At 49.4% G+C, this 15,029-nt stretch overlaps 1 protein-coding gene across 4 annotated transcripts in view; it reads right to left on the reverse strand.

The window, feature by feature from the left end:
• Positions 1–12,177, reverse strand: part of LOC149349237 (uncharacterized) — a 51,292-nt gene extending 39,115 nt beyond the window's left edge. For 3 of the 4 annotated variants that reach the window (XM_089578171.1, XM_089578170.1, XM_089578169.1), the window contains exons 1-2: positions 11,683–11,997; positions 11,564–11,620 (exon numbers count right to left, since the gene is read on the reverse strand). In XM_089578171.1, the coding sequence (XP_089434297.1) occupies positions 11,564–11,620; positions 11,683–11,964 (339 nt within the window). In that variant the 5' untranslated portion in view covers positions 11,965–11,997. Of the gene's footprint in view, positions 1–11,563; positions 11,621–11,682; positions 11,998–12,027 lie in introns of those variants that run through there. The other variant, XM_089578172.1, reaches the window with a different exon arrangement.
• Positions 12,178–15,029: the final 2,852 nt, after the last annotated feature.

Raw genomic sequence — 15,029 nt, forward strand, 5'->3', positions numbered from 1 at the left:
GAATTTCTCCTCCATCGAAATTCGACCTCCGAGGCCGGGATCGAAGCCTCGTTTCGGGTCAGCAGCAGAGCGTCATAACCACTGAGCCAACGCGGCGGGTGAACTGGGAATTGTTCCCTTAGTTAGACTAGCTCAGATTTCCAACACGCGCTCCTTTATAAAAAAAAAAAAAAATGCCGCCCTTGTTCTTTCCTAGTTATCAAAACAAACATGCAGATGTGCTTACTAAATAGGAATTTTTACGTCGTGCAGCGAGCTCCAAATACAGCGTGAGGAAGGGGTGCGCGTGTTGAGGGAAGACGGTGGCGCGCCAGATCACATCAGCGGGTGCCACTGGCCACGTCAGGGACCATACACGTCCGACTATGTCCGTGTAAAGGCTGGTTCACATGCATGCAAGCGACTGAAAATTGAGCAGCGCAGCGCTGCGAAAAATTTGTAACTTGTCAGAACATCGCCGCTCTGACCGCTGGAGCCGCCGCGATGGCTCTAAACAGCTTTTACGCTGCACCAACAAAGCGTTTTCACCTGCATGTGAAACAGGCTTTACTCGAGCACGTGGCGGCGTTGTGCGGGCCTCCGTCAGTTGTAGAGAAAAAACAACAAAAAGCTTGTACTGTCTTCACAATTTGAGGGAGAAAAAAATTCTCCCAGCAAATGAATTTTCCCTAGATTATACAAAAAATCCTTTTTCCCCTAAATGACGTCAAAATTCCCTATATCTAGGGGGAAATCCCTAGGGTTGGCAGCAGTGCTTCTACTGTAATTCGTGATAGGCGCATGTGCAAAAAGGCAAATTGCACTGACCCATTTATACAATTAAAAAAAAACTTTAACGGCCCACTATCTGCTGATTGTTTTTAACACTCGCTTCAACACAAACAGATCCTCATGACTGGCATTTAACTAAGGTAAGTACCAATGCACAAATCAGGAGATTAGCAAAACGTTGAAAATTACCAGCCAATCTCACTAACATGAGTCATTTGCAAGCTTCTAGGACACGCCATTTCAATATTAATTCACTTGTATACTGACAAAACAAATACATTCTTTTTCTAACCAACACGAATTCAGGCAAAAACTTTCCACGTTAACACAGCATCTGGAAACAGCTGACGACTTTGCCAGGGCATTAGATAACAAAGGCAAAGTTGACACAATGTCTCGACTTGTCTAAGGCCTTGAACTTATAGGAATCAATACAAACGTGAAACAACAGATAAGTGCATACTTGATAGATCCCAGAATAAAGACATTAATGGCTGTAGGTCAGAATGCTTAAGCGCAACTTCCACCATCCCACAGGGATCTGTTCTGGGACCAGTTTTATTTTTAATCTATATTAACAACGCTGCCAATATTCATAAAGAGTTAACGTATGGATTTTTGCTGTTGACTGTTCACTTTATCGAGAACTAAGCATAAAAGAAGATCAAAAATGAAGCGATGCCTTGGTTACAACTACAAACTGGTGTGAAAAGTGTAAAATGAAAATCCTAAACACCACTAACAAGAATAAGAAAGCATTTGATTATAGTTATATGCTTGGATTTACCAAACTCAATACAGTTCATAGAGCCAAATATTTAGGAAACAATAGCTAATGACTTAAGTTGGAGTACCTACATTAATCAGATTTGCTCAACTGCAAAAAAGAAATTCTGGTTCTTACGACGAAAATTAAAACTCGCATCACAATCTGCTAAACTTACAGCTTATTTAACATATGCGAGGCCCACATTAGAGTATACCAGTGTTATATGGGACCCCTTCCAAATCAGGCTAATTCAAATACCCAAGGCATTGCAACGCAGAGCACCCAGATTCATCTTATCAAAATTTTATGCAAGGATTTGGTCACACGAATGTGGAAATCACTACAGCTACCTAATTTAGCAGATCACCGGAAATAGCCTAGGCTGAAACTTCTTAACACATTATGAGGAAGGCATGATAAAATTATAGCTCTCCAAAATCGCACATTAATGCATACGACTATTTATTTTTCCCTAGAACAATGGCAAAACGGAATTGCTTGCTAGCTGCTGTTGCACAGACGCATTGTCATCATTTTAAAATAGGTTTATAGATATATAAAGCAAACAAGGTAAGGGGAATGAAGGGCTCGTTATAAATATGAGAGAAGCCAACAGCCACAGAAACCAAGGGGCACAGGGGATTTTTAATTAATTTATTTATTTTGTGCTGTTGTTCGATTTAGAATATTACTGAATATGTTATCGCTTAAAACTAATTGATTAGAAAAGCAGAAGAAAAAACAACCACATGCCGCCGGTGGGATCCGAACCCACGAACTCCGAATTACGCGTCCGGTGCTCTACCTCTGAGCTACGGCGACGGCTGTCAGATCTGCTGCTTTCGGGGGTAATTTATGTTTACAAGTAACCTAACCTTGGGAGTATTGACCAGCGCCACCCACGTTCTTAAGCGGCGGACGTAGCACGTCCTGAGTTACCGCTGATGCGACGTAGAACGTCATCGAACGGCGAGGGTGGAAGCTGTGTGAGAACCCTCTTATGCTTCCTATGGCGTCAAGGCTGCCAGAACAGAGGCCCTCGCTAAGCAATTAAGCAAACAAGGGAAGGGGAATGAGGGGCTCGTTATAAATATGAGAGAAGCCAACAGCCACAGAAACCAAGGGGCACAGGGGATTTTTAATTAATTTATTTATTTTGTGCTGTTGTTCGATTTAGCATATTACTGAATATGTTATCGCTTAAAACTAATTGATTAGAAAAGCAGAAGAAAAAACAACCACATGCCGCCGGTGGGATCCGAACGCACGACCTCCGAATTACGCGTCCGGTGCTCTACCTCTGAGCTACGGCGACGGCTGTCAGATCTGCTGCTTTCGGGGGTATTTATGTTTACAAATAACCTAACCTTGAGAGTGTTCATCAGCGCCACCCACGTTCGTAAGCGGCGAACGTGGAACGGCGAACGTGGCGGTCGCTGTGTTGAATGCAGCGAAAGACGCACACGGTACTTTTAGACTTCGTTTATTTTAAGCCGATGAGGGTGCGACCAGCGTCGACCGAGGCAGGAGCCGAACTGGCCGCCCGAAGAAAGGAGGGAGCGGAGAAGCGTCCACGGGAGGGAGTGGCTTCCCAAAACAGGAGGAGGATGCGGGGGCGCACCATGGGGGGGCATCTGGCGACAGCGTGCGACTGTCGTGTCCGGTCGCTGTGTTGAATGCAGCGAAAGACGCACACGGTACTTTTAGACTTCGTTTATTTTAAGCCGATGAGGGTGCGACCAGCGTCGACCGAGGCAGGAGCCGAACTGGCCGCCCGAAGAAAGGAGGGAGCGGAGAAGCGTCCACGGGAGGGAGTGGCTTCCCAAAACAGGAGGAGGATGCGGGGGCGCACCATGGGGGGGCATCTGGCGACAGCGTGCGACGAAGGGCAAGTGGTCGTTAGGAGGAGGATGCGAGTGGTCGTTAGGAGGAGGATGCGAGTGGTCGTTAGGAGGAGGATGCGGGGGCGCACACACACAAAAGCAATAAGGGGACACAACACTTCCTTCCCCCTTAGAAAGTTGCCTGGTATCGTGCAGGGGGTCGGCGCTCACGCGTGGAGGCGCGCTGGCTTTGTGCGCTCGGGGGAGAAACACTTGTAGGCTGGCTGTTGTTCGCTGTGTCTCCTAGGTCTGTCCTGGGCGAAGTCTCTTCTTCCGGGAAGAGGTGCCAGGCTATGTGGGAAGATGGTGCACGTGTTCTCTCCGCTGGCGGACAGCTCTCAGACGGCGTCGTAAATCTACGCAGCTGGTTGAGATGTCGGCGTGCTACTGTGCCATGTATGTTGACGAGCCAAGAGCGCAGGCCTATGCGTCTGACAATTGTAGCTTCCTCCCAGCGTGGCTTTTTCAGAAACTGTCGGGCGAGGACGCGCTGCCCCTCATTAAGCGTGCCGCAGCGCGGAATTGCTTTTTCTTCCCGGAACGTCTCTGCCTTTGGCTCGGGGAGGATGGCTGTGAGCTGGGTTCGCATTTCACGCTCGAACATCATTTTCGAGGGGGTCTCGCCTGTTGTGCTCTGAACCGTCGTGTGCTGCTTGAAGAGAAAGCGCGCAAGGCGGCGCTGCAGCGAGCCTGTCTGATCTCTTTCAAGGGCGCGTTTTAGCTCGGCTACGTAGCGCTCGGCTTGTCCGTTTGTCGCTGGGTGGTAGGGGGCCGATGTAACTGATGAGATCCCGTTGTCGCGATAAAACTTGAGGATCTCCGCAGACACAAACGGTGTTCCGTTGTCCGACACTACCTTGCGCGGCAGGCCGAACGTTGCAAATAGTGATCGGAGGTTGTCAATGACTGCTGCCGAAGTCGTCTGTCCCATTTGCCTTATCTCAAGCCACTTTGTGTAGGCATCTACGACCACAAGGAAAGTGCAGCCCTCAATTGGTCCTGCAAAATCAATGTGCAGTGTGTGCCATGGTGTGTCTGGCTTTTCCCATTCTGGGACAGGAGCTTTCGGCGGGGCGCTCCGGCTGCTCTGGCAAGGCTTGCATTCTCGCACCACTGTTTCGATGTCGTTGTCAATGCCAGGCCACCACATGTAGCTTCTGGCACACTTTTTCATTGCAACGATGCCCCGATGTCCGGCGTGGATGAGAGACATAGCTTGTGCGCGTAGTTCTCTCGGCATCACAACTCGGGACCCAAATATGATGCAGCCGCGATGGGTGCTCAACTCTGTAGCTCGCCTGCGGTAAGCGTCGAAGTTGTCCCCTTTGAGTTTATGCACGTTGCCTTGTTGAACAGCTGTGTAAACTAGCCGGAGAGCTGCGCACTTCTGCGTAGATGCTGCAACTGTGCCTGCTGTAAGCGGAGGTTCTGGCAGTGCTTCGAACATCAGAACGTCTCCTGGTGGAAATGGTTCGTCAACAGTTGCGTCTAGTGGCAGACGGCTTAGCGCATCGGCGTTTTGATGTTTACTCCCATTGCGGTAGACCAGAGCGTAGTCGTACGCTGAGAGTTTGATGCACCAACGTGTCATTCGCGGAGACAAAGTTGGTGGCATAGGCCTTTGTGGTCCCAGAATGCCCAATAGCGGTCGGTGATCGGTTATAAAGGTCACCTTCCGGCCGGCAATGTACTGGTGAAAATGTGTCGCCGCGTAGACGATGGCTAGCCCTTCTTTGTCAAGTTGCGCGTAGTTGCGTTCTGCTTGCGACAACGTACGTGAGGCGAAGGCGATGGGAGCTTCCCTTCCTTGCTCGTCAGTTTGCGATAGAACCGCGCCGACTCCGTACGGTGATGCGTCGCAAGCCAAAAGCAGAGGCTTCCTTTCGTCGTAGTGGCGGAGGACTGTACATCTTCGAATCAGGTCTTTCAGGGCATCGAATGACTGCTGATGGCGTGGCGACCATGTCCATGTCACATCTTTCCGAAGGAGTTGGTATAAGTCGTTGGCCACGGTAGCTCTTTGTTCCAAGAACCGGTCGTAGAACGTCAAGAGTCCGAGAAAAGCCTGTAGCTCCTGCTTGTTTGTTGGAGCTCGTGCTTCTGTGATCGCTCGCACTTTGTCCTCGGTAGGGTGAATGCCTTCCGCATCAATTCGGTGTCCCAGAAATTGCACCTCTGGCACCGCAAAACAGCACTTCGATTTGCTTATGCACAAATTAGCGTTTGCTAGCCTTTCGAGAACGAGCTCTAGGCGCACTGCATGCTCTTCAGTGGAAGTGCCACTGATGATGACATCGTCAAGGTAGACACAAACTCCTGGGATGCCCTGAAGCACTGTCTCCATGAATTTTTGAAATATGGCCGGGGCTGCAGCTACGCCAAAAGGCAGTCGCTTGACTTTGTACAAGCCTTTCAGTGTGTTAATTGCCAATAATTCAGCAGTTGACTCGCTCACCTTCAGCTGCTGATACGCCTGGGTGAGGTCCAATGTGCTGAAGACTCTTGCGCCACGCAGTACACTGAATACTTCTTCAGGTGTCGGTAGCGGGTAAGAGGACGCTTTAGTCGCAAGATTGACGGTGCTCCGGTAGTCTCCGCAGAGGCGTATGGTTCCGTTCTTCTTGCGAACTACGACAAGTGGTGTGGCCCATTCTGAATGCTGCGTCGGCTCGATGACACCTTGCTGCTCCAGTTTGTCCAACTCTTTTTCAACTGAATCTCGGAGAGCAAACGGCACCGGCCTGGCCTTCAGAAATTTGGGTTGCGCGTTGTCCAACAACTCCAGTGTGACCGGGGGCCCTTCGTTTCCTGGAATCTCTTCCGAGAATACTCTTTCGTATTTCTCTTGCAGTTGCTCAACCATGTTCTGGCTCGGCGTCTGGTGTATGCCGCATATCATCACGCCTAGTGGAGAAAACCAGTTTCTCCCTAGAAGGCTTGATCCTGTGCCCTTCACAACAAGCAGAGGTAGCGTATGGGTCTGGCCGTTGTAGTTAACCTGCACGTTGGCAGAGCCCAATAGTGGCAGATTCTGTCCTGACCACGTTCGCAGGTGCGTGTCGTCTTGTTGCAGGGCGGGTGCGTCAGATGGCCATGAAGTTCGGAACGTGTCCTCACTGATCAGAGTACAGGCTGCGCCGGAGTCCACCTCGAACTTAATCAGCTGGTGATGTACGCTTACTTCTGTAAAAATCTTCGGTCGCGTGCCGAGATTCATGGTGTTCAGGTCGTACAACACAGATGGTGTTGCTGATGTTGTTCCATGGAGATCAGATAGCGGCGTATTCTCTGAGGCGTTGACGCTGTGATTAGGCTGGGAAGGTGACTTTATCTTGGCAAGTCTCCGTTTCGTAATGCATGCTCTTTCGATATGCCCTCGCTTGTGGCAAAAATTACACGTGGCTGACTGGAATCGACATCCCTGGGGGTTGTGTTGGTCGTCACACCGCCAGCAGCGTTGTGCCTTTTTGACCGATTTTACAACAACAGAAGGCTTGCGCACCTGGTTGCTTGTCTGGTGTACCGGCTCGGTGTTCCGGCGAATCCCTCTCTGCTGGTGACCGGCGCTCTCCGCTCGAACGGCGATGTCGTAAGCTTTGCTGAATGTGAGGTCCTTCTCAGCGAACAGGCGCTGCTGCAGTGACTCGTCACTCAGTCCGCACACAAATCTGTCGCGTAACATCACGTCCAAGGGAAGCATGGTGGTGTTAGCAGAAGAAGCTGCGTCTCCCTCCTGCCCGGTAGCTGTTGTCGACAGCGTTCCAAAATTGCAGTCGGCAGCGAGCTTCTTGAGCGCGGCTACGTAGGCGCTCACAGTTTCTCCTCCCAGTTGATCTCGTCGTTGGAAGCGAGCCCGGCTGTAGACCTCGGATGGCCTTGGGTCGTAGTGCTTTTGCAGCGCTTTTACGATGTCGTCGTAAGACACTGCCGCTGGTGTGCTTGGCTGAATAAGGGCGCAGACAGTATCGTAGGTCTGCTCCCCGCACAGCGTCAGCAGGTTGGCCCTCTTCAAGGCTGGGTCTGTGATGTTGTTAGCTTCAAAGTAGAACTGAAGGCGTCCAACCCACGATGACCACGATGAGCCGTTGAATTCTGGTATCTGATTGGGAAACCCTCGCGTAGCCATGGCTTGTCAATAGCGTTGCGTAGCGCGGGTCGAATCCACTTTCTCGTCGCCACTGTCGTGTCCGGTCGCTGTGTTGAATGCAGCGAAAGACGCACACGGTACTTTTAGACTTCGTTTATTTTAAGCCGATGAGGGTGCGACCAGCGTCGACCGAGGCAGGAGCCGAACTGGCCGCCCGAAGAAAGGAGGGAGCGGAGAAGCGTCCACGGGAGGGAGTGGCTTCCCAAAACAGGAGGAGGATGCGGGGGCGCACCATGGGGGGGCATCTGGCGACAGCGTGCGACGAAGGGCAAGTGGTCGTTAGGAGGAGGATGAGAGTGGTCGTTAGGAGGAGGATGCGAGTGGTCGTTAGGAGGAGGATGCGGGGGCGCACACACACAAAAGCAATAAGGGGACACAACAGTTTACAAGTAACCTAACCTTGGGAGTATTGACCAGCGCCACCCACGTTCTTAAGCGGCGGACGTAGCACGTCCTGAGTTACCGCTGATGCGACGTAGAACGTCATCGAACGGCGAGGGTGGAAGCTGTGTGAGAACCCTCTTATGCTTCCTATGGCGTCAAGGCTGCCAGAACAGAGGCCCTCGCTAAGCAATTAAGCAAACAAGGGAAGGGGAATGAGGGGCTCGTTATAAATATGAGAGAAGCCAACAGCCACAGAAACCAAGGGGCACAGGGGATTTTTAATTTGTTTCTTTATTTTGTGCTGTTGTTCGATTTAGCATATTACTGAATATGTTATCGCTTAAAGCTAATTGATTAGAAAAGCAGAAGAAAAAACAACCACATGCCGCCGGTGGGATCCGAACGCACGACCTCCGAATTACGCGTCCGGTGCTCTACCTCTGAGCTACGGCGACGGCTGTCAGATCTGCTGCTTTCGGGGGTATTTATGTTTACAAGTAACCTAACCTTGGGAGTATTGACCAGCGCCACCCACGTTCTTAAGCGGCGGACGTAGCACGTCCTGAGTTACCGCTGATGCGACGTAGAACGTCATCGAACGGCGAGGGTGGAAGCTGTGTGAGAACCCTCTTATGCTTCCTATGGCGTCAAGGCTGCCAGAACAGAGGCCCTCGCTAAGCAATTAAGCAAACAAGGGAAGGGGAATGAGGGGCTCGTTATAAATATGAGAGAAGCCAACAGCCACAGAAACCAAGGGGCACAGGGGATTTTTAATTTGTTTCTTTATTTTGTGCTGTTGTTCGATTTAGCATATTACTGAATATGTTATCGCTTAAAGCTAATTGATTAGAAAAGCAGAAGAAAAAACAACCACATGCCGCCGGTGGGATCCGAACCCACGACCTCCGAATTACGCGTCCGGTGCTCTACCGCTGACAACCGCTGACACAAACAAGAGTACAAAGTTACAATGCGTACAGTGTGTGTGTGTGTCTGTGCGCGCGCGCGCGCGTGTGTGTGTGTGTGTGTGTGTGTGTGTGTATGTGTGTGTGTGTGTGTGTGTGTGTGTGTGTATATACTGTACGCATTGTAACTTTGTACTCATGTTCGTACTGCAATCTTTTTTTATCTCACAACCTTTGCCTTTGTTGTGAAAAAGTGTGTTTACTTCCATCCATCCTGTAATGGCCTTTACTGGCCAACAGTATAAGTAGTGCCCAATCTGAAACGAAACGAGCCGCAAGGCATGCTGGGTACTCCAACTTCCGGGTCATTCGGCGAGATGCACGTGTACGGTGCTTTGCTTGAAATGCGGAATTTCCAAGCTTAAATTCGCTCTTAATATGTTAATATGCGCGAATGAAGTCGTAAAAAGGCCAGCCTACTCTATGTGCATTATTATGTCCATGCTCGACATCCCATATTGGAATTAAGGCAGAAAAAGCATTGCAAGTGCGAATGTTTCGGCATGCGTCGTCTGTTTGCACTGAAGTTAGGACTCTTCATTCACTCGCTAAAAAGTCCGCCTCTTGTTACTGTTATCGTGTGGCTGCTACACTGTTCTGTAATATATATCAGGGTACATATTTCCTAGAGGTTTCGCGCTACCAGGCGCTGAACATATGGACTACCAGCAACCGCAGCCTAGCATTACGTGTGAGCACACTGCTGCACACTTTGTATAGCAGAGTGGCTGCGATGGCAAAGAGCTTGAACGATACAAATCATTGGAGGACTTTCAGTACTTTTTCTACACACGCTGCGGTGGCCTAGTGGTTAGGGCGCTCGGCTACCGAGTCGGAGGACCCAATCGGGGACACGGCAGCCGCGTTTCAATGGAGGTGAAGCGCGAAAGGCGCCCGTATGCTGTGCGATGTCAGCGCACATTAAAGAGCCCCCGCTGGGTCTCAATTAATCCAGAGCCCTCTACTGCGGCGTCCCTCATTGCCCACGTGTCGCTCCTCCTCACAGAAGTCTGTGTACATATTTACCAATGTTTTACAACCTTAGCAAGGGGCACAACCTGTTTGATTGTCGGCTCCTGTTTTTGTCAGCTTAATTGCTTTTGTTGAATATTTGTTATGCTTTATGGAATAACTACTGCAGAAGCTGGCATGCTTAACTCTCTCAATTGATTTAATTTTAGTTAGCTGTAATGCAAAAATGCAACTGCATTACAAATGTGTTGAATTTTCACCACTACTGTAGTCTTCCTGCACATACGAATTATGAGAACTTCTTGCTGGGCTAGTTGGTAATTCATTTTAAAGTAACGGCGCCGAAAACCACACACACACACAAGACAAGAGAACAAGCATGCACCGAGACTTTGTGGCTGAAAACCTCTACTAATGTGCATCAAGAGCCTGGATGGGCAAGTGACATAGCAGCTATTCCTGCAGTGAGAGGCATCCACTTAATGCGGCTTTGATGGATGCATAAGAAGTTTGCTCACAAACAAAATTAACCATGCATAGTTATGCACTGCAACTGCACAGCAATGCATTTCACATCCTGAATGGTGGTGTGGGACATAACATGCCATTTACATATAACTTGCAGCTCTGAATGTTAAGAATTGCTATACTCGATTTTCCAATGCTGGTTGCTGCATTAGGCAGATGAAAAAAATGTACAAAAAAAGTTCTTTGTTCTATGTCATCTCTTGAATGTCCAGTAGCTTCAGAATGTAAAATCAATGTTGCTTCCCATCAAGGCAGAGGAAAGCATGCAGCTATTTTGCTGTCATGTACTTGTGCTCTGAGCCTAGTTGAAGGAGAACCACCAGCCTGTGTACAAACAGATGTCCCCAATGGTTGGCACCTCAGCTGTTGATGCCTAGCTATGTACAGATATGTGGAAATGTATAGCTTACGCATTGTATGCACAGTGTTCAAGGTAAAGTAGGTAAGTAACAACACTAGCAGCTAGGCAAAAGATGAGCTTGCCTTGTGTTTTTCCAAATGAAAACCTAAAGCCAAAGCAAGGCATCAAAGCCTGCTGCACAGCTTCGCAACAGGCACCACAATTATGTTATCCTGAAGTGAAGCTTTTCACAACTTACTCAGAGTATGAAAAGAATGGCGGTAAATAATTCTTATCACTTTCTAATGCGATCACCTTGTCTGTCAGCCTCCCTCTCCGCACACAGGAAACGAAGAAACATTACTGCAACATTCGGGTCCACACAAACAGGGAACTTAAAACGTAACAGTAGCTTGCTTAATTATGTTTCCACACCTTCTGCGTGCTCATGTCGACTAGTCTTGTGGTGAAAACGTTTGTCTGACCATGAAATTAGTGAATATGTTCTCATATAACAATTTATAACTCTTACAAGTGCTCGCAACCAGCAATGCAGCTAGAGAACGAGACGCCGCCTTACATGGCCACGGTGTCGCCGTTTCGACAGCTGACGGCAGTGACCACATACGACTTAAGTGTTAGCAATGGATCCAAGCTACTGGCATACAGCACAAATGTCTTAGGAATAAATCGTTCTGTCCTTGAACATCCTGCCACGCTGTACTGACGGAGGCCGAAGAGCATATATTTGAAAACACGCCACACACGTCAATTTGCACCAACAGCACGCACGAAGGCGCTTACCGAAGCTGAAGTGGGCGGTCGTCCTCTCTCGATGCCGGAAGGTGCTGCCACACGGTCCTGGAACAAGACAAACAGCATAATGACCTCCGAACGACACCCACCGAGCACAGACTACTTACGAACTGCTCCGGATTCTGCTCCATTTGCTTTTTGAGATACTGGAATAAAGGCATCTCGTTCAAGGGAACCTTGGGACGACCCCGACACCAACATGGCAACGGCACGACATCGCTCATGTAGTTCTCCGTAGTATCGGGGAACAAATCAACAGTCCGCATGCTGGTTAAGCTATAGAGGAAGTCAGCAGAATCCATTGCTGGCGAAACCGACGATCCGACGAGAAACGCAGTCCTAGGGAAGACGGAGAGATGTTGGGACAGTTCGGATTTCAGTGGGCACATTCGATTCTCGAGCCCCGCGGACTCGCGCTACTCGCGCGCATGGATGGATGATAATGGCTTTACCCTTTGTATCGGGCGGCAGCTTTCGTCACCTAGCCTATACTTTTTTTATATATATATATGCAAGTAGCTGCAGCGCCCGGGCATCGCCCGGGTATGTACGCTGGAAACGCTGATTGCTCGATGGAAAAGGAATTCAGACATGAGTGATTGTATACGCACGACGTCGTGTGCGCCGACCAAAAGTTTTACACGCACGACGTGATACGCTTGCGCCATCTGACGAGAAAAACCAATATCAACTTTGTTTCTCCGTGGCCTCCGTGATCGGCTGCGGCGGTGCGCCGCTGCTCTTTGCTCTATCGCGGGGGCCACGGTCCCACCGCTCCGTCCCAGCCTGTAATATGACACTCCGCACACTGCAATTACGTAAAGTCCTTTCGCTCGCATTTGTGTTTTTTTTTTACTTTTCTTTTTCCTAACTGCGGGCCCGAGAGGAAAGGCGGAGGGAGTGGCGAAAAGTCGTCCGCTTCTACGCAGCGCGTTTGAACTTTAGAAGAACGGAAGATTGGGCGAGTTGGTGTTCCATGGCGAAAGTACATATAAACAGCGCTAAACGACAGGACGAGATATAGGAGTAGACAAACACGGCACTGAACTTACAACTGAATTTATTGGAAGGAAAAAATTTCAATATATACAGAGAATTCCGTTTTTATGTGCGGGAATTTAAAAAATTCCTGTGAGCAAAATACTGGCCTAATCGAGAGCAAACTTCGCTCACGGGGTAGCATATTATGGTCTACGTTATTTGAGATGTAATTAAACGTCGGTACTTGCCTGCATTTCCTGAAATTAAGAAGAAACTGCTGTCAACTGGTTTGACAGGGCGCGCCATCTGCCGGAAGGCGAGATTCGACGAGCAGACGAGCCGGGACGTCGTTTGCCTCGTCTTCCGGCAGATGGCGCGCCCTGTCAAACCAGCTGCTCGGCTCGACAGCTTTACTCGCAGTTGACAGCAGTTTCTTCTTAATTTCAAGAAATGCAGGCAAGTACCGACGTTTAATTACATCTCAAATAACGTAGACCATAATATGCTACCCCGTGAGCGAAGTTTGCTCTCGATTAGGCCAGTAGTTTGCTCACAGGAATTTTTTTAAATTCTCGCACATAAAAACGGAATTCTCTGTACAGAGAATTCCGTTCCAAGAGAATTCCAAGTGCCGACGTTTAATTACATCTCAAATAACGTAGACCATAATATGCTACCCCGTGAGCGAAGTTTGCTCTCGATTAGGCCAGTAGTTTGCTCAAAGGAATTTTTTTAATTCCCGCACATAAAAACGGAATTCTCTGTACATACAAAAGCGGGCACACGTGCGCACAGTCATACATCAATGTGGAGATAAAATCAACAAGCCACGATGGTCACACGTGTTGTACCTGCCTTCAAGGTACCCTTTGTGCAGCAATGTCATTTCTTTCTTTGACAAAGCTAAAGAAGTATTACTAACGCAACCGGCGACTTCGTAATCTTGTCAGTATGAAAAAATAGCAATTGTATCGTCAAAGAAGTTGTAAGTTCAGCGCCGTGTTTGTCTACTCCTCTATCTCGTCCTGTCGTTTAGCGCTGTTAATATGTACTTCCGTTTGAACTTATTGTTTGTTTACGTCAGTCTTGTTTACAAAATTGTCAGTCCAATGTTTCCAATGCTGCTACAGCCTTGCTGCGTCCGGAGCAAAATGTGTGTGTATGTATGTGTGTGTGCGTGCGTGCGCGCGCGCCTGTAGCTATAGCTGTACAGACGCGTGTTCCAGAATAATAAAGCCGCTAATAATCGTTCTTGGCCGCCTAGACGCAGGCGCCTCGGGCGCGACCGCGAGCGCCCGCACCTCGCGCGCGAGCGCTGCTTCGTTTTAGAAGTTTCAATGATGGGCGAAATATGAAACGGAAAGAAAGCAAGCAAGCGCGCACTTATGCTGCCGCTACACATGTGTATAGCGGCAGCTCCTAAGGCGATGCGCGTCGATGGCAGGCTGGACTACGGAAAGGGACGCCGAGGGCTGCTGCAGCTGTTAGCACTCCCATAACTTACACGCTGTCACGCCTGGAAACCCCCCCGATTCCAATTCTGCATGCCGCTAACTTCTCCTATACTAGCGTCCCTTGACAATCCACGATGCTGCGCCTTACGGCAGCGGAGTCCTAAGGAGAAGCATCTTCAAGCAACACGCCTGGACTTGTCGCAAGAGGCCAGACAGCGAGGCACCGTTTCCTCCTCCCCCGGACGCCACCGCGCGCGGCAAAATTTGAAGCGGTTGGCCGCGCGGTCGCTGGTTGGTCCTTTCGGACTGCCGTCGAGTCCTGCCTTTGGATTGGCCAGTTCTGAGGGGCCACCGTTCCTCAGGCTATAAAAGCCCCACCGCTGCAGCTTGGGAAGAGAGATGACCGAGAGGCGCCGACGATACGAGACGCGTCGGCGAGGCCCTCCCAACTCTGCAGATCCGCCGAACCTCCTACGTATCAATAATCCAGTTATTCTTGTATCCTTAAGTCTTAAAATAAACCTGTTTCTTTATTCGAAAGAATCCGGCCACTTCTTGCTAACACAGCCGTTGGGAAGTTTGAAGATCCGCTGCGGGACAGGCGAACTAAACGAAGGTGGTGAGGGGGAAATTAAACCACTTGCTTAGAAAAGCAAAAGGTGCATGAAGGTCTGCAGCACGGGGGCCGGCCAACCGGCACATATAGCTAGGTCGCTTGCCAAAAAGCGCTGCCGAATGCCGCGCGGTATCTACTGGAATAGTTTAGAAGAGGCAAGCGGTGTACGAGCGCGCCTCGAAGGAACCGAAATACAGGAGGTGGCGGTGAGGGAAGGGGAATGGTTCAAACAACGTTATAACTTTAACTCTGACGTCTTGCACTCGTGAAAACCACTCAAGTTAGAAATTTCCGAACTTAAAAAAGTGCTCGTTCACAACGCTGTATTTAGTCACGAACAGTGTACCCAGTGAACACAGCAACATCTCTTAGACATCTACAAATTGTCTAGGTAAGACATGGA

This window comes from Amblyomma mixtum, chromosome 3 (assembly GCF_055824585.1).
Source record: "Amblyomma mixtum isolate Tamu chromosome 3, ASM5582458v1, whole genome shotgun sequence".
Classification (NCBI taxonomy): domain Eukaryota; kingdom Metazoa; phylum Arthropoda; class Arachnida; order Ixodida; family Ixodidae; genus Amblyomma; species Amblyomma mixtum.